This window comes from Balaenoptera physalus, assembly GCF_965194825.1.
Source record: "Balaenoptera physalus genome assembly, chromosome: 6".
Lineage (NCBI taxonomy): Eukaryota > Metazoa > Chordata > Mammalia > Artiodactyla > Balaenopteridae > Balaenoptera > Balaenoptera physalus.
In genome coordinates this window covers 45,297,023-45,319,170 of record NC_138885.1, presented here as the reverse complement: position 1 = coordinate 45,319,170, position 22,148 = coordinate 45,297,023, and the positions used below count along the sequence as shown (strand labels likewise).

At 40.7% G+C, this 22,148-nt stretch overlaps 1 protein-coding gene across 1 annotated transcript in view; it reads right to left on the bottom strand.

The window, feature by feature from the left end:
• The window catches only part of LYPD6 (LY6/PLAUR domain containing 6), a 404,935-nt gene that overhangs the window by 298,070 nt on the left and 84,717 nt on the right, over positions 1–22,148 (bottom strand). The window contains exons 2-4 of the mRNA XM_082465219.1: positions 21,850–22,038; positions 14,397–14,495; positions 197–327 (exon numbers count right to left, since the gene is read on the bottom strand). Of these exons, the coding sequence (XP_082321345.1) occupies positions 197–327; positions 14,397–14,495; positions 21,850–21,967 (348 nt within the window). The 5' untranslated portion in view covers positions 21,968–22,038. The remainder of the gene's footprint in view (positions 1–196; positions 328–14,396; positions 14,496–21,849; positions 22,039–22,148) is intronic.

The window sequence follows — 22,148 nt, the reverse complement described above, 5'->3', positions numbered from 1 at the left end:
CCAGTTATCCTGTGCCCTAGTATACATTTTCATTCTTTTAGCGCCAACAGGAAAGGAAGCATCTTGTCATAATGGTATAAAGACAGTCAAAAGCCAGCCTACGTGGGGGACTAAGGATTGGCTCATGAACCCTGGTGGGTGTCTGGAGAGGAGGAAGGCTGACTATGCTGTCCTGTCACTTGCTTTGTTGCCAGACCTTGTGGCCTTCATGCTCGGAGTCTCTGCAGCCCGTGGACAAGCAGTCTTCCAGCGGCACGCAGCGCTTGGTGACAGAGATGCTGTTTCCTGTGACTTCCATGGTGTGCTGAGTGTAGCAGTATCTAGTCTCTGTCAACAGAGAAAATATGTTTTAATTGAGACAGGAAATGTTAGCCCAACCCGCTTGAAAGGGAAACAGGAGTGTCGACGCTAGGATCTAACAGCATCCGGAACATATACTGTGTTAAGTTGATATCCGGTCCCAAAGATCTCCTTGGAGAGATCCACTTCACCGTGGCAGAAAGTAGGCCTTCTGAAGAATACTGGTCTCTCTGCCCGTAAAATCTCCAAGACCCAGTGGTATAACTCTTTGCCTTCCAACAAATTTTGCCACTGTGTTGATTTTTATTTTTAGGGGAGGAGAGGTTTGGAGCGATGATTGAGGATGCAAGAGTCATAGTAATTTTCAGGAAGACGAAGGGGTGAAAACATTCAAAGAACACAAGGTTAAAAGAAAAATATTGAGGCAGGTAACAAAGATCTTCAAGGAGAGAAAAGACTATAGGGGAGACTGGTGTGTGTGTGTGTGTGTGTGTGTGTGTGTCCAAGTGTGTGTGTGTGCTCACACACACGACTGGGAAACATCTATTTCCAAGTAAGACAGAATAATTAAAAATAGATTCATTGTATCTGGAGAAAATGACTTTATCCAAAAGAGAACTTCTTGCCTATGAGCATAGCTGGATCCTACAATTCATGACAGGAGAAAACTAACCCAACAATAAAGGTATTCCAGATCGTGAAGCACCATCTCTCCCCAGCGTGATTTCAGTATCTTTCCAAAAAGGCAGACGAAGACCATGAAGTGAGTTTCTAGAGTCCCTCTAAGCTTAGGAGTCTGAAAACTTGAGATTTCTTCCAAAATTCTATGGAGAATTTTTTAACTTGCAATTTAAAGAAAAATGGCTTTGTCAGTGTAATTCTTTAAGGCCTCCAGGTGGTACTCAGCTTTCTAAGTCTGGGATTTAGGAGAAAGTTCCTGCTCCACTTTTAGATTGAAAAAAAAAAAAAAAAGAAGAATTCTTAAGAAATGTCATTGAGCTGTTTTTCATCCATATCTTGGACTGAACTTTTCATGCTTTATACATTTTGGATATTTAGTGGCTAATATGGAATTATGACCTTCTATGATATTATTTATTAGGCAATAAAAATTCCCCTCACCAAAGTACTAACATCAAGAGAAGAAAGCTCAGGAATTTTCGGCCCTGAGAAGGAGCTAATACAGACCACATAGACACATCTTGGGAGTCATGAAAATCAGGGGTTTTAATATTCTTCCTAGACATCCCCACCCGACAGAACCTGAGTGGCCTGAGTCTCGCTAAGGGCGAAGACTTGCCCAACATTGGTGTGTGTACCTGAACTGAGTCTGTGTCAATGCCCTCCCCCAAATGCTGTCTCCACACTGCCCCCCGACCAGAATTTCGTCACTTGGGATCAGGTCAGGGCAGTCGCTAGCTTGCTCAAGATCCTGGGGGCTCTTTGGAGTGGGGTAAAAGTAAGGTCACCCTATGAGCTCACAAGAAAACCTGAAGGTTTTGCACCTGGCAATGATTCTCCCAAAGCTTGAAAATATTTCAAAATTGGAGTGGTTGTTTTTCTGATGAAGAGGAGATGGCATGATTTTTTAATTTATTTTTTAAGACTTTAGTGGGGTTTAACAAATGGAGGCCAGTGCCCTGACAGCTTTACCACATCTTTCAAAGAGGACTGGTTTACTTATTTAGTATCAGACTTGGATGTTAAAGGCCATGCTAGGGACGCCTTTCTTAGCCCCACTCCCACCTCAGACATTCAAGAAAGCAATAAATACAGGAACGTTCTTATCTCCTGTCTCCTCTTCCCTCAGACAACAAGGAGCAGCTGCCAGAGGTTTTACTGCTCCGAGTGTAAATCTGAGCAGATAAGATCATACATTTATGGAATAAGTAAATCATTTCATGGTTTCAGTTTGGGAAATTAGGTTTGTCCCTCAAGTATTGAATTATCTTGTTTTAAGGGTAAGCCTTAAAATAACAATTGGTGAACATGATATAACCACTTTTTGTTCATACTTTCATGTCTATAACAAACTCTCTTTTAATTTATTAACTGGAAGTTTATTCCATTATGCGAAAGTAGAAACAATTGATGAACCTGTTTTTTTTTTGTTTTTATTTTCAAGACGATATATGCAAAAGCCCAATACCTAGTAAGCCAATTCTCGCCATTCCGGGGGGGAAAATGGTGATCAGTGACGAGACTGGATAAGAATTTTTTCTTACACTTCACCAAGTCCAATCCATACAACAAAGATATATTGAGAATACCCCATTACTTGCAGCAGTAAAGACCTTAGATCTGAAGCATCAATCACTTGAAAATATCCATTCTTACCTCGCAAAACCCCGAGGTGAGTTGTGAAATGTTAACGTGGAAAAGGGTTCTGTGGTTCAGTAAGTTTTGGAAATGCTCAAGGTTGAGCAGCTTTCTTTAGTGGATAACTTACGAAAGCCTTGAATTTGTATTGTGATCTCCAAGGCGGGGTGAGGGGACGGGGCAAGCAGGCAGAATTTCCCAAGCAGAACTAGGTGGACCACATGTGGCTTATCACTGGTGGTAGGACTGATAAAAACTGAGTTTCAGCCCCAGAGCCATGCTTGCCATGCATTTTGAATAATCCTTGGGTTAGTAATGAGGTTATATGAGAATCAAGCCTGCTGATAACTTCACACTAAAAGGATTTCAAAGACTTTTATCTAAAAGATAAAAGATGGATTTGAATTTCTACCAGTTTACTTTCAGCCTCTAAATCTCATATTCCACAACTGCATGGAATTCCCAGAGGCTGTGAAACAAAAGTCTTTTCCTGTGAGACTCACTGGCATTCAACTAAAATCAGAACTGGGTAAGAGAGCTTAATCAACTATTGGAGAATACAATTTTTATGAAATTCACACACACGCGCACACACACACACACACACACAGTTTCTTGCAGATAGCATATAGTTGCGTCATGTGTTTTAGTACATTCTGCCAATCCATTCCTTTCACTTTTACATTGAATGTAATTATTTATATGTAGCACTTAATTCTGCCATTTTAATTTTTATTTTCTGTTTGTTCTATTTTGGGTTTTTTGTTTGTTTTTTGTCTATTTTCTTTTTCTGTCATTCCTGTGGGTTACTTGAACATTTTCTAGAATTCCATTTTTAGGTATCTATAGTGTTTTGGGGTGTATCTCTTTGTATAGTTTTTTGTGTGTGTGTCTTTTTTCGTGGTTGCTCAGGTATTAAATTATATGCATAACTTATCACAGTCTGCTGGCATCATTTTATCAGTTCAAGTGAAGTATAGCAATCTCACCTCTGTTCATGTCTTATTACCCTCTCTTGTTTGTAATATAATTGTCTTCAGTTATCCCCTACATACATTTAGAACCACATTAGCATTACAATTTTTGCTTCAACCATCAAACATAATTTAGAAAACTCAAGAGAAAAAAGACAGTCATCTTGTATTGTCAAAGATATTTTTGCTTACCATGTTTTTTCTTCCTTTCTGCTGTTCCAAGTTTCCTTCTTTCATCATTTCCTTTCTGTATAGAGAACTTACTTTAGCCCTTCTTTTAGGGTAGGTCTGCTGGTGAGAAATTCTCTTAGTTTTCTTTCATCTGAGAATGTCTTGATTTCCCCCTTCATTCTCAAACGATATTTTCTCTGGATATAGGATTCTGCATTGACTTTTTTTCTTCCAACGACTGAAACACATTGTGCCATTTCCTTCTATCCTCCATGAGGTTTCTGATGAGAACTTTTCTGCCATTCAAATAATTTTTCTCCTACAAGGTGTTTTTTATCTCCTGCTCCTTCAATATTTTTTCTTCATTTTTAGTTTCAGAAGTTTGACTATTATGTGTCTTTGTGTAGATTTCTTTAGTTTTATCCTCTTTGGGGTTCACCCACCTTCTTGAGTCTGCAGGATTTCATCTTTTACCAGATTTAGAAGGTTTAATCCATAATTTCTTTGAGTACTTTTTTCAGCTCTGCACTTTTTCTGTTCTTGTGAGACTCCAGTGACACAGTGTTAAATCTTTTGTTATACTCCTGCAGATCCCTGAGGCTCTGTTTTTGTTTTTATTTAAATTTTTTACTCTATTTTCTCTCTGGTGTTCAGATGTGGTAATTTCTATTGTTCTACCTTCCAGTTCACTGATTCTTTCCTCTCTCTTCCACTCTACTGTTGAACCCATCCACTCAGTGTTAACTTCAGTTACAGTATTTACAGTTCTGCACTTTCCATCTGGTTCTTCTTTATATTTTCTATTTCCTTGCTTAGACTTTACTTCTCATTTGTTTCAAGTGTGTTTGTAATTATTCATTGAAACATTTTTATTATGGTTGCTTTAAATCTTTGTTAGGTAATTCTAACATCTTTGTAGTTATCTCATTGTTGGTATCTATTAATTGCCATTTTTCATTCTGTTTGAGATCTTCCTGGTACAACAGTGATTTTTTTTATTGAAACCTGGACATTTTGGTATTATGTTATGACATTCTGGATCTTTTTTTTTTTTTTAACATCTTTATTGGAGTGTAATTGCTTTACATTGTCGTGTTAGTTTCTGCTGTATAACAAAGTGAATCAGCTATGTGTATACATATATCCCTATATCCCCTCCCTCTTGCAACTCCCTCCTACCCTCCCTATCCCACCCCTCTAGGTGGTCACAGAGCACCAAGCTGATCTCCCTGTGCTATGAGGCTGCTTCCCACTAGTTATCTATTTTACATTTGGTAGTGTATATATGCCCATGCCGCTCTCTCACTTCGTCCCAGCTTCCCCTTCCCCTTCCCTGTGTCCTCAAGTCCATTCTCTATGTCTGTGTTTTCATTCCTGTCCTGCCCCTAGGTTCTTCAGAACCATTTTTTTTTTTAGATTCCATGTATATGTGTTAGCATACGGTATTTGTTTTTCTCTTTCCGACTTACTTCACTCTGTATGACAGTCTCTAGGTCCATCCACCTCACTACAAATAACTCAATTTCATTCCTTTTTATGGCTGAGTAATATTCCATTGTATATATGTGCCACATCTTCTTTATCCATTCATCTGTCAATGGACACTTAGGTTGCTTCCATGTCCTGGCTATTGTAAATAGTGTTGCAATGAACATTGTGGTACATGACTCTTTTTGAATTATGTTTTTCTCAGGATATATGCCCAGTAGTGGGATTGCTGGGTCATATGGTAGCTCTATTTTTAGTATTTTAAGGAACCTCCATACTGTTCTCCATAGTGGCTGTATCAATTTACATTCCCACCAACAGTGCAAGAGGGTTCCATTTTCTCCACACCCTCTATAGCATTTATCGTTTGTAGACCTTTTGATGATGGCCATTCTGACCCGTGTGAGGTGATACCTCATTGCAGTTTTGGTTTGCATTTCTCTAATGATTAGTGATGTTGAGCATCCTTTCATGTGTTTGTTGGCAATCTGTATATCTTCTTTGGAGAAATGTCTATTTAGGTCTTCTGCCCATTTTTGCATTGGGTTGTTTGTTTTTTTGATATTGAGCTGCATAAGCTGCTTGTATATATTGGAGATTAATCCTTTGTCAGTTGCTTCGTTTGCAAATATTTTCTCCCATTCGGAGGGTTCTCTTTTCGTCTTGTTTATGGCTTCCTTTGCTGTGCAAAAGCTGTTAAGTTTCATTAGGTCCCATTTGTTTATTTTTGTTTTTATTTCCATTTCTCTAGGAGGTGGGTCAAAAAGGATCTTGCTGTGATTTATGTCATAGAGTGTTCTGCCTATGTTTTCCTCTAAGAGTTTTATAGTGTCTGAGCTTACATTTAGGTCTTTAATCTACATTGAGTTTATTTTTGTGTACAGTGTTAGGGAGTGTTCTAATTTCATTCTTTTACATGTAGCTCTCCAGTTTTCCCAGCACCACTTATTGAAGAAGCTGTCTTTTCTCCATTGTATATTCTTGCCTCCTTTATCAAAGATAGGGGACCATATGTGCATGGATTTATCTCTGGGCTTTCTATTCTGTTCCATTGATCTATATTTCTGTTTTTGTGCCAGTACCATACTGTCTTGATTACTGTAGCTTTGTTGTATAGTCTGAAGTCAGGGAGTCTGATTCCTCCAGCTCTGTTTTTCTTTCTCAAGATTGCTTTGGCTATTCGAGGTCTTTTGTGTTTCCATACAAATTGTGAAATTTTTTGTTCTAGTTCTGTGAAAAATGCCATTGGTAGTTTGATAGGGATTGCACTGAATCTGTAGATTGTTTTGGGTAGTATAGTCATCTGGATCTTATTTAAACCTTCTGTTTTAGCTAATGTCCTCTGACACAGTCCCAGTAGGGGAAGGGGGGCTGCTGCCTCATTACTGCTAGGTAGCAGTCAAGTCCAGGTTCCCTACTCTGTCTCCTTTCACAGCTGAGAGGGCTCTCCTAATTATTTCTGGGTGGAAGAGGGATTTCCAGCTCCTCACTTGGTCTCCTATGATACCTTGCTGGCTGAGAGTGGTAGGAGTGCCTTGTTAATGATCCCCACATAGCCTCAACTGATGCCACTCTACTGATGTGTGTGTGTGGCCTCATTACCACTGGGCACTAGTGGAGTCCTGACTCTCCACTAGGCCTCCTCTGACACAACCCCAACAGGGAGGGGGAGAACAATGTCATTATTGCTGGATGAGGGTAGAAGTCCAGGCCCCAGACATGGTCTCTACTGACACCATGGGGGAGGCCTCATTACCACCTAGGGGGGATAAAGGTCTCTCCTATTCACTTTTTTCTGACAGCATCTCAGGAGAGGTTGGTGTGTCTCATCAAAGCCTGTTGAGTGTGGAAGTGTAAGACTTTGTTAGCTCGTGGTGAGGGACCTATAATTTTTTTTTCTGTGGTATTTGGCTGGAGTAGAGTGATTATTGTCTAGAAGATTTCTGTCTTTCTAGGCTACCCACTTCTTGGTCCTTTGGCTATGGAGGACAAACTTTCGCTGGAATTTATTTTTTTGGTACTTGTGGCATTTCCAGGTTGCCAGCTTCTTCATCTCCAAGTCTGGAATATATGGGACAAAAAGAAAACCCAGAGAACTCACCTCCGTGGGTCTTGAGGTCCTTAGCTAGTCTGCCTTTTTCTCTCCATCTTTCAGAGTCTTTTATTTTTTTTTTCATATATATAATATTCAGGTATTTAGTTGTACTTAGAAGGAAGAATAGAAAAATACATCTGCTCTGTCTTTCCAAAAATCCTCAGCACTTCTGACACTTTGAGCTAGCTAGTTCTGTTTTGGGGGACTGACCTGTACAATGTAGGATATTTAGCAGGATCTGTGGCCTCTTCTCACTAGATGCCAGTAGCAGCCCCAACTGTGGCAACCAGAAATGTTTCCATATATTAGTAAATGTCCCCTGAGGGGCAAAATCACTCCCAGTTAAGATCTACTGTTCAAGATTATAATCTTCTTGAGAATAAAGTCCATTCTTGTTTATGTCTGCATTTCCCTGCCCCACCCTCCCCAAATACAGCACAGGACCTTGCACAATATAGCAGGTGCTTAATGTATTAAGAATAGAGATGGATGGGTGGGAAGAATACATGTACCTGACTTCTACAACTCAAGGTTGAACCAAATCAAAACATTTTAACTTAATTCTAATGATATCTATAACACCTCTTCCATTTCTGTAGTTTGAGTGATCTCTTCAATTTGAAAGTGAAATAATACTATATTTAAATCAGTTGTGCAACTTTCACACAGTATAACTGCTTTGGAAAATTATTTGCCAGGATCTACTGAATCTATGCATATTCTAGGAATCAGCAATTCCACCCTTACATATATAGCCAACAAAAATGGTAAGTACTAGAATGTTCATAGAAGAATTCTTTATACAAAAAAAAAAAACCCTTGGAAACTACAAAAATGCCCAATGGTAGAATAAATGAATAAGTTATGGCATATACTCACACAGCAATGAGAATGAACGGCCTAGAAGTAGATCTAACAAAATGTACGAATCTCCCATAACACTGAGTGACTAGTAGTTCCTAGTTTTTTCTTTTCTTTCCCAAGTAAGGAATTTCTCAAGGCAGAAATTTAAAATAAATACTTATCAACCAGATTGACTCATAACTGCTCCCCTTTACCCTGCAGTCAGCATCTCTTGAAGAAACCACCAAACAGATACTTCTCTCTTTTTTAAAAAAACCATCCACAGCTCTTAAGGACAGGTGACAGGCTCACTTGAGGAATCTCTCTTTTAAAGCAAATCACTGAAACTCAGAAAGCAATGTTTTTATTTCCAGACAAAGGCCAAGGAGGTGGCTGGAAAAGGATGCAAAGCTAGTGAGGATAAACAGGACTTTACGGTGGACAGTAGTTAAAATCAAAGCAACAGGCAAAAGCATCAAATGGATGCTTCCTATCTGAGGCAACTGTGTAACAGAAAATACTTAGACAAAAACACTGAATTGGAGTAGGTCAGATGCTCTCAGGGTACAAAAAAATACCTTGCTTAGGCTGACAGAAGAACTTTTGTTTAAAAAGTTGCTGGAAAAATTCGAACTGAAGAGTGATTCTGAGAATTCCAATGCCACTTGAGAAGAACCAAGAAATGGTAGGATAAAATTAAAATAGCTGGATAAAATGAAAATAGCAACAAAAATCTTATGAAAGCATAGGTGAGCTGTCAAGGTAGATGGGATTTGAAGAACAAGATACCAGCAAAACCAGCAACACAGTAAGCTGAGCCCAACACCCTGTACCTGTTCTGGCCTCGAGGCACTTGCTGATTCAGAAGTTGCACAGGTGAAGAGGCTGAGAAGACAGGCAGAAAGCCCTGCTGAGGGGCCGAGAAGCTAAGCAGAACCTTTGTCGGTCTAGAGGGAACTGGGAGTCGCAAACAGGAATGCAGAGTGAGCAGGGGAGCCAGGGGACAAGGGAATGTGGAGGAGGAGGGGAGCTGACCGGCTCGGTATAGAATTCTACGTTGGCAGTTATATACTTTCAGTGCTTTAAAAGCGTCGTTCCATCTACCTCTAGCTTTTATTGCTTCTGTCCATACTAAGTGTTGGCAAGCTTGTGCAGCAACCAGCACTCTCAGGCACTGCTGGGGAGATTGCAAGTTGGTAGAGCAACTCCGGAAACTGTTAGGCAAAATCCAGTAAAGGCAAAGCATGAGTACTGCCTGTCCCACACCCCACCTCCTGGGATAGACCTGGCAGAAATGCATATATCCGTGCACCAAAAGACATGTACAAGACTGCTGTGCGTGGAAGCAATCCAAATGCCTATCAACGGTGGAATGGATGGATTTTAGTGTATTCCTATAATGATCTGCTGTACTTCTGGGAGAAAGAATGACTTTGCTACTCAAAAAAACACAGATGAATTTCACATATAGAATGTGGGAAAGAAAGGAGGACATTCTGTGTGGTTCCATTTATATAAATCTGCATGGCAGTCACAGTTGCATTACCTTTGGGAGATGGGGTGTAAAGCCTGGGGGACCCCGGTGGCCTTCTGGGGTTCTACGACTTAACATGAGTGGCGGATACACTGCATGTTCATGCTGGGGAAATTCAACAAGCTGTGCACTTATGATCTATGGACTTTCCAGAATGTATGTTAAACTTTAATTAAAAAATTTTTGCTTTATAAAAAAGGAGGAAGTCTAAGATTTCCATTTAGCAATATGACAAGATAGGTCACCTGAACACTACCTCATTACACAGCAGGCAGAAGTATTGGATAACATATAACCAATACCTTTTGTAAACATACAAATGAACTCTCCAGAAAGTAAGGGAAATCCCAGGGGCCAACACTGAGGAAGGTACTGAATTCTTTACCCTGGTGGGAGAGGGGAAGGTTAATAGATAAACGATAAGAAGATGCAAGGCCTTGGGTCCTCATGGGATGTAGAGGTAGTGTAGAGACCCCTGTATAATGGCAGAAACCCTGAAGGGCTATATCCTATGTGTAACATTGCCTAAAAGAGAAAAAAATCCACCCTTAAGTAAAGTCAACAAAAACGTTGTCTGTCTCAGCCTGGGCTTGGGCTGAAAAAAGTCGACATAAAGAAGTCTTTCCTGAAAATCTGTAACCGCGGGGCTTGTCTTCAGTTGAACTGGGGATCACATTTATATTCCCTGCTTATACCACATAACAAATATAGAAAGAGCCACTAAGGGACATGCTCAGATTTTTCTTTACTTTCACAGAAAAACAGTGAGCAGCACAGAAGCTGGAACTAAAAGGATACGCGTCCATCTCAAGATTTCTCTTGGTCTGACTTTATATCAGCAATAATTTCCAGTGAAGATTTTGCGTTTGAGGGCGGCATCTGCACTTCATAATTAAGCAGGAACATAAAATCCTTAGCGGCTTAGGTATCCTCCACAGAACAGGCCTTTTAAAAAACTGCACGTTTTTGACTTGACATTTAATTCTACAGACTCTTAATAAACACTTAGACAGTCCCACACTTAGACAGTCCCTGTCTCAAGGAGCTTCTAATCTCTCAACACAGAGAAAAGTCACAGCCAAAACCATGTGGACCTGAACACGGGACATTCAACTCTTATTTGCCTTCACCAATTCCTTCAACTGGTCCCTCACAGAATATCATTTCAAGATCCTTTACCATTCTGGTTCACAGCAGCAAGCAAATTGCATTGATTTATAATGAGCAGTTGATGAAATTAAGGTTATTGCAAAGGAAGTGCTCAGGGGCCAAAGACTAAATGGAAGTTGAGGAGGTGAACAATGGCAGTCCATTATGGGGAGGCATCTTAAATTCTCACTTCCGGGAGGGAGTATGGTCCCATGAATCTGTAGGCGCCAAAGTCAATAACAATGTAATGGAGGAGGAAGTACTTACATAACACACATTTCAAAAGTCAGAGTGACAGGGAACTTGAAAATCAATCTCCTAAGCAATTTGGGATGTAAGCTTATTCCACAGAGATAAAATTCAATATTTACACGAAATGTTTGTTTTCACTTTCAACCAGTTGTTTTCACATGATGTGATAACTATAACCTCATTAAATAGATCACAAAATAAACCAACATTAAACGAGGAACGTCGCAGAAAGTCAGGACGTCTTTCCGCGGCAGTTACTGAGCTGCCCTTACCAAGCCTGTTGGTAGTCCTACGGCTGCTTCAAACAAACTAATAATAAACAGAAAAAAAAAATGTAGGCTTACTCAGTAGTTTTCAGTAGACACATTTTATATTTTAATCTAATAATAATATCATTATTTTCATTGTTAAAAAATTCTGGAGAGAACCCAGAAGAAATGTTGATGGTTCATGGCAAACGTGGCTGGACAAGAAGGAATTATCTCTTCTCACTTTACAGAGCTAGTCCTCACTCCTTACCTGATGTTCAAGGCCCCACAAAAATAGCCTGGCTCCCCTATCCTGCTCCTATTATTCCCCAGCACATTCTGCTACACCCAGTTCAGGTCTCCCCCGTCCACTGAGCCCACGCGGGTACACTCCATGCCTCTGCTCTGAGCGACTTCCTGGAAGATATGCTCCCTTCACTCTTCCACCCGCCTTGCCCGCCTGTCGGGCTGCTGCCCTCTCCCCAGCCCGTGATGCTGTCACTGGCCACCTCACCCCCCAAAACTGCAATTCTTCCCTTAAACTCCCACAGCATTTAATGCCATATTTCCTCTGGCACATGCCTTTGTCCTGCTATTTTTGACATTTGATATGTTCAGATCTTATCTCCCAGCTAAACTGCCAGCTCCTTGAAAGAAGAAACTTGATTCCTATCTTTCACTGCATAATCCCCCAAAGGGTTTTTGGCATGGTGGTTCTATGTCAAGAATCTCAAGGCATCGCTTTCCATTTATTCCCATAAATTTCAGGACAAAAAGATAAAAAGGGGGAGAAAAAAAGGGGAGGAGAAATTGTGTAAAGACCTGAGATACTTCCAGGTGTCTGTACTTTAGAAGGATAGATTTTGACCTCGAAAGAACACATCAAGATGGAACTTCCTCATTTCCAGAGAAGAATTCAAGCAGAGTGCTATGGGTCCCTGTTTTCCCCTTGTGACAGAGGTAGACTTGTACACTTTCAGACATGAACTGGGTCTCTGTGAAATACAGCCCAAGGCCCAAGAGAGCACTAGTTCACAAAATCTCCTTTTCCTTTGTATCGTCTCTGCCAGGGCAATACTGAGAGAAGCGCTGTCACGTTTCCTGTACAGTAGCTCTAACCAGTGGCAACAGCTTCAAAAGCTCAGCTGCCAGCTTTGTCCCAGCAGGAACCAGCCCAAAGGTTATTGGCTACACAAGCAGATTATCCTGTTTTTGTCCAGAGTCACTGTTTACAGTGGTTCTCAAATTTTGCTGCATATTCGAACCACCCGGGGAGCTTTCAAAAATTCAAATGCCCGGCTGCACCCATACCATTTAAATATGAATCTCTGGGAATGGGCCCAGGCCCCAGTGTTTTCACCTGTGATTTCAATGTGCCGCCAAGTTTGAGAAGCAGTGGTTTAATCAGGTCCGTCAGCAACCCACCCAAACATTCACCCTGTCGTAATGTTAGAAAACACCGCTGATTCCGGAATGAGTGCGTGACTGCAGAAGGCAACGCGGACGGAACTTCTCTTTGATTACCTGGATGGCTGGACACCTAGCTTGTGAATAAGCCGATTATCAGTGTCTCCACATTTTTCTCTTCCCTGTGGTCTTTTGGGACCCCACCAACATCTCTACTCCTCAAAGTAAATAAGAAGAACCTAGAAATGACAACAGTACGTTTTGCTTTCTATGAGTGGGGAGAGGAGCTCCCAGAGGTTCTTGTCCCTGACTGTTCAGTAGAATCACCTGGGCTGTTTAAACACACTGGTGCAGGGCCCTAACCTCAGAGATGTAGGCTCAGTTGGTCTAGAGCTGTGGTTCTTAATGCCTGGTCTCCAGACCAGCAGTATCTGCATCACTGTGGAATGCTTTAGAAATGCAAATTCTCAGGCCCCATCTCAGACCTATAGGAAGAAGGGGGAAGGCAGAACTAGGGGCAGAAATCTGTATTTAAATAAGCCCTCCAGGGAATGATGGTCATGCCGAAGTTTGAGAACCACTGGTCTAGGTAGGACGCAGGTCCAGGTGGTTTTGAAAAGACCCACAGGTATTTCTCCTGGGCAGTCTGGGTGGAGACTCATGGGTTAAATAAATAGCACCGGATTAGGTAGCTGACACCTGTCCTTCATTGCAGTTTCCATGCTCTCCTGATGTCCAGTTCTCCAGGGGAAACAGAGTGCCTTCCACTGGGCTGAGTAGAAGAGCTCTTGCGTTACATTGAAAAATAACAGATTGGTGTTGGTGTGTTCAGTCATTTTAACAACTGAATTAGATCAGCAGCGAAGCGCATCTAACTACATGCTCAAACATTTGTCAATAAAATATTCCATCCTATCACCTCTCCATCAAAATGAATTGACTTTCCTTCAAACACAAAACAGCCAATTAACAGTGACTCCATATCCAAATATAACCGTCTTTTTTATTCAATAGGATAAAAGAGATCTGAACATGAATATGAAGCATCTATTTCATTTTGAAACGGGCCTTTGGGTCAAAATTTCATGATTTGATTGGGCATTCATCTCATCCCTCAAAGAGAACTTAATAGTTTAAAAAGCTCAGGGTTTTTATTTGTGCGATGATGACATTGAGAATTCTAGCTTTCATGCAGTCTCGGGATAGAAGCCTCTGGCAAGATATGTAATAAATGGGATCTTTATATGAACAGCAACTCATATTTTTACTTAAAGGAAGTTACTAGGCAATGACTAATGTTTCGAAGAGTGGATTACAGGCTGGTTGTTCTCTTCTTATCCGGCATTTGTTGGGCCTGGGGGTGAGAAGTACCACTCACCTCTTTCGGAGCTCCAACGATGCTTCATAAGAAAGGGGGCAAGTCTATGGATCAGTTTATGTCTCTGACAATGTTTGATGATAAGGTACTGATGTGACATAAAAGATCTACTAATAGCCTTAGACAAGAGAAGTGGTTGAGATTGCAAGCATGCCTCTCTCTATACATGCATCATAGTCAACAGGCCATTCACTTGTGGACAGCTCTGGGCAGCCCAATGTGTCTACTGAGCGTTTACCTCGAGGGCAGTAGATGTCTGGAGCCCATCGGTTGCACTCATAATTGTCTGTTGCCTTTTCGCAGGTGAAACACTTAAATCCACCAGGATATGGTGTGGCTACAAAAAAAAAAAATCAAGAGAGAAGATTAATTTTTTAGACTGAGCACAGAAGTGAGACGTTTTTATTTTTTAAAAAGGATTCTCAAAATAGCCTGGCAATTTCTTAAAAAACTAAACATGCAACTATCCTAGGACTCTGCAGCTGCACTCTTGGGCATTTATCCCTGAGAAATGAAAACCTACATTCACACAAAAATCTGTACACAAATGTTTACAGCAACTGTATCTGTAACATCCCCAAACTGGAAACAACCCAGATGTCCTTCAATGGGTGAAGGTTAAACAAACCATGGTACATCCATACCATGGAACACTAGTCAGCAATAAAAATGAATTATTAATACATTTAACAACCTGGATGAATTTCCAGGGAGTTGTCCTGAGTGAAAGAAGTCAATCCCAAAAGGTGATATACTGTATGATTCCATTTGTGTGACATTTTTTAAATGAGAAAATTTTAGAAATGGAGGAAGTATTAGGGGTTGCCAGGGGTTGCGGTTGCCAGGTAGTGGGGGGAGAGTCAGAGGGACATGGGTGTGAGGCCAACAGGAGGAATCCTTGTGCTATTGAAACCGTTTAGTGTCTAGATTTGGTGATGGATACACAAACCTACATGTGATAAAATTATGTAGAACTAAATACACACACACACACACAGAGTCACACACAAATGAACACAAGTAAAACGGGGGAAGTCTGAATAAGACCGGTAGACTAATGTATCAGTGTCAATAACCTGGTTGTGATATTATTCCACAGTTTTAAAAAATGCTACCATTGGGGGAAACTGGGTAAAGTACATGTGGAATCTCTGAATATTATTTCTTACAACTGCTGATGAATCTACAATAATCTCAATAAAAATGTCAATTAAAAAAAGGCACTCTGGATTTCCTATGATTTACTTTTATGTGTCAACTTCTGTAGACATATCATTGTGTAAATAAATATAAATATTAGGTTCAATCATTAAAAATTTCTTGATGCTTGATCATTTCTTACCTACAAAATTTCTTTGGTTCAATCTGATAATTTTATCTGGTTGGACCTGATATGGTTAAGAATCTCAGCGGATAGCAAATATCAGCTAAGAGTCTTCATTGCTAAGATACATGCTGCCTGTGCAGAGGTGAACCTCCTAAGGGGCCCCGGGGGCCCACGGCCAATGTCATGGGGCAGAGTGCTAAGGGCACATGGGGATGTTCCAGGAAGCTGCTCCTATCTATCCCCTCCATTCCCCACTCCTGAGCTGCCTCTTCCGGTCTTCTGAAGGGATTGTCCTCCAGGTACTTGTATTCTTTGCCTTGCATTTGTGTTCAGGCGGGATGCATCCATGGGAGTTAGGTTTTGGAGAGTGCCCAGCACGCCAGGGTCTCCTTGGTAATTAAGGACCAGGATCCAAAAGGAATGTCTGGCCAGGCCATCTCTGTCCTTTTCCCTGATGTACTTTCACTTGCTGCTTAGTTTTAATCATTTGCTTGCTTTGTTGCTTAGAGTTTCGCCTTTCACAGACAGAACTTGTGTGTGTGTGTGTGTGTGTGTGTGTGTGTGTGTTAATCTGTAAAACTACCTGGCCTCTTTGAAAGCTGCAAACACACAAACACTTCATCTGCAGGAGCCAACTGTTCTCCCTCGCAGATGGCTGAGCCTGCATGTCCCACTGGTGGAAATAATCATCTCACGGTAAATTACTTTGCCCACATGGAACCAATTAAGTATGTTATCAAAAATAAATGAAGGAGGAGGCAGCAGCTTAAGGTCAGAATTATGGGTCAGATATAACTTTGATTTTCACCTTGCTTAGAATAGCTGCCCATCCTAGCATTTGCTTATAATATTTCACAGAGCTGACTCTGACAATATCCAATAACCTAACATGATCAAGGGTCATAAACTGTCTAAAAAAGACAGGTAACTGAAACTTTTAATGGGCCCATTTGAGAGTTCTATGTTCCTCCTAGTGGCTGGTGACTCAAGTTCATAAACAGAATGAGGCTGAGAGCAAGATCCTCTTAAAAACGAGGGATGGAAAGCAGCCTAGGCATAGCCATCCAACGACTGCATTCCCAATGAGGAAAATTCGCTCTGGTTAAACATGCTCTATCATGTAGTTATAATAAACAGAAATCAACTATTTTGTAAAACTAAACATAGAAAATTTTTATGTCTTCACATCCCACTGCCTAGATAGGTGGGTTATACTCGAGTTAAAGATTCTAGTTTAGGTAAGTACATGCCTGAAGAATTTTAAAAAATAGGTTCTCGGACTTCTCTGGTGGTTCAGCGGCTAAGACGCCGCGCTTCCAATGCAGGGGGCACAGGTGTGATTCCTGGTTGGGGAACTAAGATCCCGCATGCTAAACCCGACCAAAATAAACAAACAAACAAACAAACAAATAAATAAATAAATAGGTCCTCATATTCCAAAGGCATTCAATACTCTTACGGACATTTTAAGTAGACTATTTTTATAAATACCATTATTAAAAACCATACAATATATTTTAGGAAATTATCCTGATTGGATACATTAAAAATAGTTTCACTATCCACTTTAAATTATTTAATATATAAATAAGTGTAAAAGACAGAACTTTAAAATAGTTTGTAAGATTTGAAGTAGAATTATTAAAGCAGGAATTTTGAAAAAAGATGTAAATAATTTGTTAAAGAACAGCATTTCTCAAAAAATGATTGTATTCACTAAGGTTTATGACGGCAAGCTAACCATAATACTTCAGCTTGTGTGATTAATTCACTAGAGTATCCAATTTTATCTGTCTGTCACTGCAGCCAGTAAAACTTTTAGCTGGAATGTTGGATTAGCTATTCCTGGAAACTTTCCCATCAAAGAGATAAATTAAGAACTTTGAATGAAGATTGACAATCCAGCTGTTCCAAGAATAAACTTATTGAAAGCCTAGCACTATAAGTTGTAGTGTTCCCAAATTTGGATTAATAGACTCTTCAAAATTATCTTTTGCAAGACTAGTGACATATTAAATGAAATACTGCCATTTCTTATACAAGTAGGCCTGGACTCTGAAATCAACTCAAAGTGTGTCAAAATTAAAACAGGAATATGAGCTAAAACACTATGGCAGCAAAATGAAGCTCTGTTTAAAATCATTTATCTCTGAATGTGTTTATCAGCATGTATCATTGCCAATTAACCAAATGATCTCCTTTTCAGTGAGTTTTATTTTTAAATCCACAACTTCATATCTGTTGCATTCTCAACAATGACAGTCTAATATTTGCTTACAGGAACTTGTATTTACACCTTGGCAGGTAGTACTGATCAGTGCATAATCAAACCCTTTTCAGTGACAAATCTCTGAAAACAGACTCAGCTTTCAGTCGAAATTACAGCACAATACCAAGTAATGGTCAAACTCCCCCCTCTGGAAATATTACAAGGTCTTCAGGTGAACAACTATCTCCAGTAACTTGCTAACTGATACTGAATCTGATAAAGAAGTTTTTTTAAAAAGGACGGAAAGAGGTTTCTAAGCGATGTGCAGTTTTCTTCTTTGTTACTTCAAAGCATTACAGAGCAAGTAGGGTTTCAAATCGTTGTGGCCCCAGCTGCGAATGAATCTAATTTGGCTCTTGATCACAGAGTTAATAAGCTTAGTACTCCGTATTTCAGGGCATAAGTCCTTGGTCCCTCAAGAGAAGGTTATTGTAAAGAAAAAAAGAAAAGCCAAAGTGCCCAGTTACTTCCTGTAATATAATCTGTCCATTAACTCTCCTGGTCAGCCATGGTTCAACCGACCATAATTCATTTGTAAGGCATCGGAAAAGATTTCGTCTTTGTTTCCATCCCTTGGAACTTTTGCCTGGACAAAGGCCTTCAGTTACCAAAACCGTGGTGAGAAGAGAATCTTGTTTTGAACTGTATGCTGATGTGTAATGCATCCAAACTTTCTTTTTTTTCATTCTTGCCAAATTAATTTCCATTGTTTTTGGAAACTGGATGCAAATACAAAATTTCTAGAAATCTAATAAATTGATCTTCTCAGTCCACTAGGCAACAACATATTGTCAGTATAATTTTAATACCATGAACATATTTCTGATAGAAATGCATTTCCTGGTACCTTTCTAGAAAGTCCCCTCACTCCCTAAGACTTACGTAGTGTAGAATTATAGGAAAACTTCGTTGGCTCACTATCTGGGCATAAACAAGCCCCCTGTAGAGAGATAGCTCTTTGGTCCACATAATTAAGGAAAGACTCAGAATATGCAACCAGAGGAAAACTGAACTTCCCAGGAAAGGTTTCTATTACAAGGAATGAAAAGGAGGCCAAGAACATGTTGAAGTCACTTAGGCTGTTAAATTCTGCTATCTTGTATGAGGTCTAACAACCAAATAAGTAGCTTCATGTCTCTTAATACAAACTCCTGCTTCGAAGGTTTTTATTAGGCTTTGGTACTTTAATCATGGGCTAGGAAGAAATTCATCATTTTTCACATGAAAAAGAAAAAATATCCATACACATGATAGAAAAGAATGTTATTGAAGACAGTGCCTCAAGTTTGAAAGCCATAAAGTTTATTTCTTTTAAAGGCTTAGAAACTTCAAAGATTAGGGAACCAGAGAGCAAAGGAGATTAGTCATGGGAGGCTGAACTTTCCCAACCCGGGTTCCAATCTCATCCCACTTGTTATCTCTGAGGGCTGTTCGGGGCCCAGGAGAAATGAGTTTATGTTCGTCTGGTGTGGAAAACTTGTGTATCTTCTCACATCTCTGGCATCACCGCGTTTCTCCTTGGGCAGGTTCTGAGCAGTATCTAATATTAATGGAATCTGGCTCACTAGCCGACCCCAGGAAAGCTGTTTGTGTCTCCATCTACACAGTGAGGTGACTATATTAATAATTCAAAATCAAAATAATCCCATGTTTCCTTCATGTATTTTTTGTGGTCTATGTTCTACAGAAACCTGCTTATTTGTGGAGAGATCGCTTCATCTAAACATAGTCTACTGGGTGCTGCTCAAGGGCAGACGACCATGACCGTTTAAAAAATCAAAGTGTAAAAACAAGCAAGCAACACCAAAAACTTCTGAAATAGTGCAGGGAAATGTGAAGTTAACTCTGCTTTAAAGTGGTCAGAATAAACAAAGTTCTGGCCAAGTAGGAACCATGGACAGGAACTTGAATCCTGCAAGAACTTATATTCCTTGGGACCAGTTATGGAGACTCTGAAAGAGAACTCAGCCCAGACCTGCTGGTGAATCATCTACATACCACATAGTTTAGGAACAACTGCTTCTACCCTTCTCTATATTCCAAAATCCCATCAGAATACTCCATCAATTCTTTATTTACAGTGAGCTCTCTTTAACCAGGCCATGGCTCTATTTAATCAACATAGGTCACATGAATGGAACTTTTCCATCAATTTCTAAAGAGCACAGGTGATTGCCCCTCCGGCCTGGCAGAGCTCATCCTTCAAAGATCCCATTCTGAAATGGACTTTCCAAATAGAGGTCCACTCAACGCCAGCACTGACCCACCATACCCCTGGGGCAGAAGCAGAGTGTGTTTGTTTTGTTCTTGGTCACTTAAATCCACCCCTCTTAATTTTCCTTTCCACCCTGCGTGTACAATCACAGCCTCAGAGAAGGCCAGGTGTGGGTCTGTTTTGAGGCCCAGTGACTTCTGAGTCTGTCACTGAAGCGGACAAAGAATTCCGCAGAAGCTGAAAGTCCTGGCAAACAAACCCAAGAGACTGAAACCTAGGTTTTTGTTCACCAACTGTAATAAAAAAGCATGGTTGTTCAGAGAAAAGAACAAAATGCAATCTTAGAAAACAGAGAAACTACCAAAGCACCTTCTTTTCATGAATGTTACTAAAATAAACTGCCCTGCAAAAACAAGCAGCCAGATAAGCTTTCCATACAACTAACCAGTAGGCACCAGCCTATACTGGTGAGAGTGTACAACAGCAATAAGTCTAAAGCAACTATTGGCTGCCGGTTAAAAGTATATCTGGATTTAAAAAATTAGTGATGTACCTTCAGTATCCTCAGTTTACTGTCTGAGCCAATTAGCACAACATCGTAAGTAACAGGCATCTGATTGTCTGTTATGTATGTGCCTAGCATTTTACAGATACTATTTCTAGTCCACAAAACAATGCTATAGGGTATGTATCATTTTAACCATGTTAGAAATGTAGAAATCAACACTTTAAAGATTCCCCTAACATGTACTGAGCGTTTCCTATGGCTCATAGTGCTAAGTGCTTTGTATGCGTTCTTTTATTTAATCTTCACAAAGTTAGGGAACTTATTTCAAGTCAGAAGGCTATGAAGCAGCTGAGGGAGGTCCTAACCCGAGGTCAGGTAGATTCCAAGCCCCTGTGCACTCCTTGGACCACCTCTCATTCAACCAGAACATGGAGACGTTAAATATTCTAACCATGTGGCATTGAAGGAGCCCAGGTGACTGCCTCCACCTTGTAGATTGCAAGATCCTCAAAAGCAAGGATGATGGTTGATTTGCCTTTACGTTTTTCACTCCAATCACAATGCTTGACACACAGTAGGGGCTCAAAAATGTTTGTCCAACAGAACATTTCAAAAGAGTAATGCACCTCGGGGCGAATGCTAAAGGTCAGCCCACGCACTACATACCCAGCTCAGGGGCATTCCAGCAGAGAATCAAGCAAAAGTAAAAGAGATGAGATAAATACAGAGATGGTGACCAGTAGAGAAGGAAAGCTGCTGTGTTTCCCGAAGTGTGATCCTTAGAATATCGGCAACAGCGGAAGCACCTGAAATTCTTGCTGAAAGCAAAAATCCATGGGGACCACCCAGATAGATGCAGTCAGACACTCCAGGGAAGGGACCTGGGACACACATCATTATATACTCCCAAGATAATTCTTAAACACAGGAAACTGAAAGGGATAGGGAATAGGAAGTGGCGGGAGGCAATTATGCTGAAACTGAGAATTAGATGCACAGACAGGAAGGCCAGCTATTATCTTGCTTATAAAGGCCTGATCTTTTACAAACACCTTCCTCCCTGGACTTGTTGGTTGATTTTGATAACTGACCGAGGGCTGGCAGAGTCAGAGGGAAGGGTGTTTAGAATCAGAGCGACCGAGGGTACAGGGAACAGAGAAAACAAGCCTAATAATTCACCTTCGAATACAAACACCCTGTAAAAAGGGGAGGGTAAAACACAACGCATGTTTTTGTCGCATGCGCGCCCCCCTGCAATTAAATCACCAGGTTTCCCCTGAGTGGAAGGCTGCCTCCTGCCGGCCATTTTTCAACTTTCAAATCTTATTGGGAGTCAAGTGACATTTCTGCAGCGAAGAGAATGGAGTCTTACTTGAAGGGTGGAGGTAGATTATGTCTTTGACGGTGAAGTCTCGGGACTGAGCGGCTTTCAGACAATCAGCCAGCAGACTCAGGAGCAGGAGCCAGGCCAGGGCAGGGCCAGCTTCCATGGCAGACCGAGGCGTCACTCATCCAGGGGGCCCGGGAGCGGGGACTCGGGACGTCGGAAGAGGACTTGCACCTGAAATACGAAGCCAGAGTCATGTCAGTGTCCAACTCGGGAAAGCCACGGAGACTCGGCCCAGCTCCTGTGACGGCGGGATGAGCTGGGGAGAAACAGGGAGCCGAGGG